Source organism: Helobdella robusta, assembly GCF_000326865.2.
Source record: "Helobdella robusta unplaced genomic scaffold HELROscaffold_15, whole genome shotgun sequence".
Lineage (NCBI taxonomy): Eukaryota > Metazoa > Annelida > Clitellata > Rhynchobdellida > Glossiphoniidae > Helobdella > Helobdella robusta.
The window spans coordinates 3,675,037-3,683,009 of NW_008703839.1; the positions used below are offsets into that span (position 1 = coordinate 3,675,037).

Genomic DNA, 7,973 nt, shown 5'->3' on the forward strand with positions numbered 1-7,973 from the left:
CAATCTACTCGATTCAAATTTAAACGACGAGAATTTATTTTTGGAAATTAGTTTTCGGTTTTCGCATAAACCTAATCTTCGAATTTTGTGTCTTGATATGAAATTTTTACAATATAATGTTTCCCAAATTGATGATGGCGTAAGCAACGAACTCATCATAAAGCGAGACAATAAGTGACACAAATCTGCCCCTTTCAATGCAACTGGGCCTCACGAGTGGCGAATAAGTGGTGAATGAATGGTGAATAGATGGTGAATGAGAGTGTTGAATGGATGGTGAATTAGTGGTGAATAATTGATGAATGAATGGTCAATAAATGGTGAATTCTTTTCTGTTCATAAGCTCATAAGCTCATAAGCTCACAAGACTCATGCATCATACTGCTTGCTTCGCCAATATTCTCTGCAAACAAAAGCTTCACGAGCTTCCATTAGTGTTAAATACTTTCTAACTTTTTTTCTACGTAGATTATGAAAGTAAAAATTTCACAAAATTTTTTTAAAGAAATTTCTTTCTTTTCTCCAAATTCTTTTTACCATTTTACCACATTTTGTGGAAAGGAATATGTGAATTCTCAATACTGTTTCAAAAAATATTTTCTCAATCACACCAACTCATGATTGTTAATTAAAATAAATACTTCTCTATAATTCACTGCACTAAATCACTTTTTAATCATTCTATAAATTATTCGTTTAAGGCTAAACGACAAAATAAAATTAGAATGAAAATTCTAATAAAAAATTTTAAAAATAGAGAGGTTAAAAGTTTTTATAAAAAAAAAAATCTAAGAAAGAATAAAACATTTGAGAATTGTGGATAGTTGAAGAGTGGCTTGGGAGCTTGGAAAAAAGTTTCATCGGCAAGACGGAGTGAAAGATTGAACGATGTTAACGTCACACAGGATCCATCCATGCTCCCGCGAGCAAGACAGCCACCTACAAATCGTCACCTTCTACATCGTGGAAAGTATTAATAATTTAAATGATGCTGTTTTTTGCAGAAAACATTCTTCAGTTTCTCAATAAATATTCTAGTACATAATATTTTTCATTGTTCAAATAATATTTTCATTTTCATTGACACTAGTAAGAAAAAATAAATATCGCATTACTGTATAAAAAGTACACCTATTGGTGATGTTTCGCTAGAGATTTTTGAGTGTATACATGTGGGAATATATTTGAGATGAGATGTTGTTGAAAAACTTGAAATAGATAACCTTTAAGGATCTGCACATGATGTAATTAAAATATTTTACCAGATACATTTCAATGTTTTCAGCATAACAAAAGCTGGTATATGGGAGATATCAATTAAATTGAAGAGTCTACTTTGTTATACATCTCTGTTGCATCGCAAGTCGGAAAATTCTCTAAAAATCTGATCAGATGGAAGATTATATGGAAAAAAAATTAAGCTCGCAGGCGCGTGAGCACATGTTTGACATTTTTGTAGATTAAATTTTTAAAATTGTAGACAAAAATTTGATTGATAAAAAACTTGAAAAGTTTTATACAAAATTTTGTAAAAACGTTTTTTTTGGCATTCAGCTATTTTTTAAATGTACTTATTTATTCAATAATATATGTATTTATCAGTTTATTTATCTGTGTTTTGTTTTATAGAGATTAAAATAGTATTAAAATAGCTTGAAGTAATTACATCTAGCATGGCGTGAGCTGGGGCGGACTGATACCATGTTTAATAGAAAGACATTTTCATTCTTTTTTTTCAAATTAAATTTTTTCCAATTTGATTAAATTTATTTTTTAATTTAACAAAAATAATCAAAATTTAGTGGGATGGTGTCAATCAATGTTTTTTAAAACCGGTATTACAACATTTTCGATTTAAGGACATATGTGTCTATGTGTGTTTGTGAGTGTGTGTGTCTGCATGTGTTTGTGAGCGTGTGTGTCTATGTGTAATTGTGAGTGTGTGTCTGCGTGTGTTTGCGTGTGTGTGTGTCTATGTGTGTATATTTGTATGTTAAAACCAAAACATGATGAGTGACACTGAACCGTCAAACATCAAGTAACAAATGGATTAACACTTTGATTTGTCGTTAATTGCACATGTCGGCATTCAGTTGGATATTTTCAAGCACACAGACACGCAGGAACCGCTGCAACAAGCACGAAATGTGGTTAGTTGCGAAAAACAGTTCCCTGCTGTCGCCTGATCTGACGCTGATCATTTTACATATTGCCTTAACAAATTTAAGGGTATTGGGGTCCATTGGGCCGAGAACCTCGATACATATTGGCAAGAATTCCATCGAGGGGAGGGCGTTCCCATATTTTTTCATTTTCTCGTCCGCTGCCCTGGCCGCGGCAAAACCGCATTCTTTACTTGTCAGGTTTACATATCGTTCGGCAAGGGTGCCAGGGACCGTAACATCCCACGCCAAACATCTGCCGGCTCTCCAAGGTATTAGTGTGCATCCGTCCGGGCGCCTACCATCATGCGCAGAAATGCCGGATGGTTCCTTGAGAACCGGGATTAAAGCCTTGGAGAAGAGCCGAAAAATGTATTTGTTTAGCGCTTTTTATATTCTTCGTTCAAAATTTGGACGTGCGTACGGTCCCCCGGGGCGGACACTGGGGGAAGAATATCGCGGCACCGAAAAAACCGGTGGAGCAGGGAAGACTGCAGGTCGAGAGTGGCAGCGGCAGAAAAATTATAAACAACAGGAGCCAGCTGAACCACGCTAAGCAACCCCAGCCCACCAAATCGCACCGGCAGCTGAGCCTGAAACCAACCACTGTCGGTCACTTGAACATTGCAAATCGACGACAGGGCGGTGCGCAGGGCTCCGTCAAATTCGCCCAATTTAGAAGGGTCAATGTGTTTGGATGTACGCAGGAAGTACCTCAATTTGGGCAAACTGAGGGCATTGCGGATAATAGTCAAGGCATCATGGGCCAAAAGACAGGAAACACGACCCAGGGCGAATTTAAGCTCAGAGAGCTTTTGGTCAAAAAACTTTATTTGATAATCGCCCTCGACTAAGGGTGTGCCTAAAAAACTCAGTTCTGATGCACCAACTCTGGGTATTCCAGCCAGCGCATATGGCACCTGAAATAAACTTTGGCAGTGAAGTTCGCATTTTTTAATGTTTAACTCTAAACCAATGTTTAACCCAGAGTTGGGCCGTCCGAAGCAATGCTGATATCATCCAGATAAGCGCAAACGAAAGAGGACGAAGCTTTTTCTAAGAGTGTAAATGCTGTGTATATTTTTTTTTACTATTACCGTTTCAAAATATTGTAGCTTCAATAAGTTGACAACGTACATAGATTGTTAAAATTGGTGAACAGTATAACATATAATTTAAATTCTCTATTTCATTGTTTTAAGTATGTGTCATTTCTGTTCTACGCAAAAGAATCTGTATCATAGTTTTGCTTTCATAGTCTGTTGAACATTGTGTGATGTAGGACGGGCTGCTAGGTTGCTGTTGCTGTTGTTGATGTCATATATTAATGTTTGGGCTGCTTTGTGAAGTTTTGCTGATGGTTCCCAACTGTGGCTGTTTTGCTTCAATGGTAGTCAGATTCTGCACACCTCACAGTCTTCACTTACTCTTGTTTGTTCCGATAATGTCATCCATGCCATCTTGTGGATATTTTATCTCCGTTACTTGAAATATAAGACGTTGTCATTTATAAATCTTTTTGCATCTGCATCATTCAACCCACTTTCATTTAAACACTCTTGTGAGCTTTTGCTTCAAATTAAGTTCGCGTCCCCAGCAGTGCAAATTCTTCATCTACTGCCTTTCAATGAAATAACGTCCAGTTTATAAAGAATATATAGTCGCCAATGTCTGTCAGCTTGCATTTTTATCCTTGCGGAAGAGTTTTTATTGTAAGTGCGAAACATTCAACAATTTTTAAAAAATAGTATTTCATTGTTTGTTTATTTGTTAAGTTAATTCCTTGGTGTAGTGAGAGCTGGTACAATGCTGGGTGAAGTCTTTTTTAACTGTGATTTTCATCCATAAATGAATTTTATTTGCAATAGTTACTAAACACGTGTTTTTGCAATAAACTTTGAAATCAAAACAGTCAGTGCGGTGAATAAATAATAATTTTAGTTGACTGACCACCGCTCGATCTAGGAGCGGTCAATATAGTTAAAGAAGATGGCCACCTTATAGACGTGCAAAAAATTGGAATGATGTTTCCATTCGACAGATGAATGAATCTGAAGCGACTGATGTGCAAAAGCATTCCAATGGCGTTTCATTCATTCAACAATGGAAGAAAATTAATGTCATCAATCACTGTTTGTTCTTGTCACATTGTAATGTAGTCCCAAATGTCGGATTAGCATCATTTGTTTCAAAGATAATGACATTACGGATGGTAAAATAGTATAGACAAATTTACATATATGCCATACATACCATACATGTAAAAGAGCAGCGCAATACTCTAATGGTTAAGGTGCCTGGCATTGCTGTCCTAGTTCTATCATGCTTAAAATTTAAAAAAAATTTTGATTTTGAACTGAAAAAACTTGACAATGATTTACCATCTATTGTTAGAAAAATTGAAAAATTATACAGGAAGCTAACTATGATTTTTATCAATAATTGCATTGTATATATATATATATATATATATATATATATATAAATGTGTGTGTGTGTGTGTGTGTGTGTACGTTATAAACTATAAACGTGTGCGTGAAAGTGTTTTATGGGTTGGTATGAATTACCATTAGCGAGATTGGACGTGCAAGTCATTAAAATTAATTTACATACCTTCATCATCTCCGTCATCATGTTTCAATCATCATCTTTATCACCATCATCATCTTCATCATCATCATCATCTAGCATCATCATCATGGTGGTTCATGTCCTCATCACTTGTGATGATAATGATGTTGGTGATGGTGGGGGTGATTGTATTTATTTATTAATGATATGGCTGGTCAGGAGAATGATGATTACAATGATGTGAAAAATAAAGAGAAAAAACAAGAAAAAAGCTGATTTTTGTGTAATTATTTTCATCACTTCACAATCATTTGGACTTACTTCTGGTGAATCGCGCAGTTCATCATCCGCAAACAAATATAATCATTAAAATAGGGGACATCAACCTCTCGTCACAATTATTTTCAATTTAATCAACACCACATTTCACCAACTTTTTTTTTAGTTTGCAATCACTGTTCATTATTATTCCTTTCAAACTTTCAAATCACCATATAAAATGTTATTCCGCATGTTTTACCAACCACCATTACTTCACTAGCCAGCCAGCCAGCCAACATGATTTTTCTCCACCCCGATCGCTTTCTTCATCCTCGCTTGATTAAATTTGTGAACATTGGCCTGGAGTGTGGCGTGTTTATGGAAAAAAATTTTCCTACACAGAGCAAAAAATTCCATTATCATTTTATTCCAATCTGTGTTCTGCTTGCATGCGTATCTTCATAACATTTAACAAGCATCTTTCTCTCTCCGCCAATCTTGTTGTTTTTTTTTCTCTTTCTCTCTCTTCCTCTTTCACTCAATGAGTTTGGTTTGGTTTCTTACTGAATTTCGCCCTATTAAATTTTTTAGCGAACTTTTTTTTTTGTTACTGATCAATCAATTTTTTAAATGCTGCATTTTATTTAAAAAAATAAGTTTCTCATGAAATGTTTTCAGCCATGCATGTTCATCGTTCCGTCAACGCTTATTAGTTAGGGGAGAATCGTCATCAATTGCATTTAAAACCGTTTAAAATATAAAGGGCGAATGGAATAAAAAAGAAATTAAGTTGTTTCAGTTGTGCAGGTGGGTTAGACAAACGATCGTAAAAGATGTTGCTATTACTGAAACATTCAGTTGGTCGGTCGGTTCGTCGGTTGGCTAGTTGATCTCATTTAATCCAGGTGTTCAGTTGTTTTCCGAGGAATGGGATCGTTATCGGTGTATATGGGATTTCAGATGTTTTGTTATCTTGTAATTATCATCTTTTTCGTTGCGGTTTCTGTTTCATCCTTATTTTCATCATCATTTGTTTAGCTTAATCACTTTTATATTTGTTAATATGATGGTTCTACGTTCAATATTTCAACTCTAACATACAATTGTTTTTCCACTACCAGTTTATTACAACTTGTCATTGTAAGTCTGAGCATCATCATTCCCATTCACCGCACCATATGTGAATGTTTGGAAAAATACGTATTGTTGCATGCTGAGATCCACATTGTGGCAGATAGGAATGTTCAATTAATCGTACATAAGATCGGAATGATGGTCAAAATAACCGCGGAGAACATTTTAATATTCCAGCTCTCATACACCACGCAAGTTTATGTAAATTGTCTTTTTCTCAACGATTTAAAAATTGAACTGTGGTACTTGAACCTGAACGTTGACCTGAAAGTATTACGTCATCATGTTCAATTTTAGCTCTTGCCGGTTATTCCATAATCGTTTTTCACATTGAAGGTAGCTGACAGGGTCACCTGGACAAATTATTATAAATACGTGAAGTCATCGCCAAATTTCCTTTCTGCAAAATTGATAACAGATAAAGTAGAACAACCGAGCTAAGTATTTACATGATAAAATCCGTGGATACCAGAGAGTTGTATCTGAATAAAGTTTTTTATTCATTCATTGATTGATTCATTCAATCATTTATTTATTCATTCATTCATTCATTCAATCAATCATTCATTTATTCAATCATTCATCTATTCAATCATTCATTCATTCAATCAATCATTCATTTATTCAATCATTCATCTATTCAATCATTCATTCATTCAATCAATCAATCATTCTTTCATTCATTCATTCAATTACAGTTACATTTTTCTGCCTATTAACATAACGACGACGCATGTGCAGCCAGCCGTGAAGAGTAGGAATAATATGACGATGTGGATGACGACACGACTGGTGGGTTGATTTAAGGGATTCGCTTAAAAATTTCTGCGATTTTATATGCCGAATAATGAATGAGTAATTACGGTGTTGTGTGTTTGTGGATGTTGCTGGAAAGGCAGATGATGGGTGGGGCAGTGCATGTGTGGTGGGTGCTATGGATGGTGGCAGTGCATGTGTGGTGGGTAATGGGTGGTGGCAGTGCATGTGTGGTGGGAGATGGGTGGTGGCAGTGGGTGCTATGGGTGAGTTATCCACGATTTGGTGTTGTTGGGAGGTGTTATGTATGTAGAGTATGTAAATTTTTTGTTATTATTATTATTATTATTACTATTATTATTATTATTTTTGATTAAGTAACATTAATTGAAATATCAATGTGACTGACATTTATTATAATTAAATTAATTAATTGAAATTGTCAATTAGTAATGTTGAAAATTTAGATTCAGTTCAAATTTTATTTTTACGAAGATGACGATGATGTTTATGATTGTGATCATGATAATAATGATGATCGTAATATTAACTGTGGTTATGATGACAATGATGATGATGATGATATTGATTGTGGTTATGATGATGATGGTGGAGGTGGTGGTTATGATGACGATGTCGTATGCTATTTCTCAGAAATTTTGACTTGAATAACCTAAACTGTCCTTCTTTGGCAAGAAATAACTAAGATAAATTAGTAGTGGTAGTAGCAGCAGCAGAAGTAGTAGTAGTAGTAGTAGTAGTAGTAGTAGTAGTAGTAATGGTAGTAGTAGGTAATGGTAGTAGTAGTATTAGTAGTAATAGTAATAGTAGTAGTAGTAGTATTAGTAGTAGTAGTAATAGTAGTAGTAGTAGTAGTAGTAGTAGTAGTGGTAGTAGTGGTGGTGGTGGTAGTAGTAGTGGTGGTAGTGGTGGTGGTGGTGGTAGTAGTAGTGGTGGTAGTAGTGGTTGTGTTAGTAGTAATAGTAGTGATAATAGAAGTAATAGTAATGTAACAGAAGTAGTAGCGACAGGAGTAGTAGTGGAAGTAGAAATAGGAATAGTTTTAGAAGTGGCGGTCATATAATATAA

At 35.1% G+C, this 7,973-nt stretch overlaps 1 protein-coding gene across 1 annotated transcript; it reads right to left on the bottom strand.

The window, feature by feature from the left end:
* Positions 1 to 2,069: 2,069 nt before the first annotated feature.
* Positions 2,070 to 3,622, bottom strand: HELRODRAFT_169524 (hypothetical protein; the record flags this gene model as incomplete). The annotated part of the gene is made up of 3 exons (XM_009015321.1): positions 2,070 to 2,513; positions 2,780 to 2,974; positions 3,572 to 3,622. The coding sequence occupies 3 exons, from the start codon at positions 3,620 to 3,622 to the stop codon at positions 2,070 to 2,072; spliced, it is 690 nt and encodes a 229-aa protein (XP_009013569.1).
* Positions 3,623 to 7,973: the final 4,351 nt, after the last annotated feature.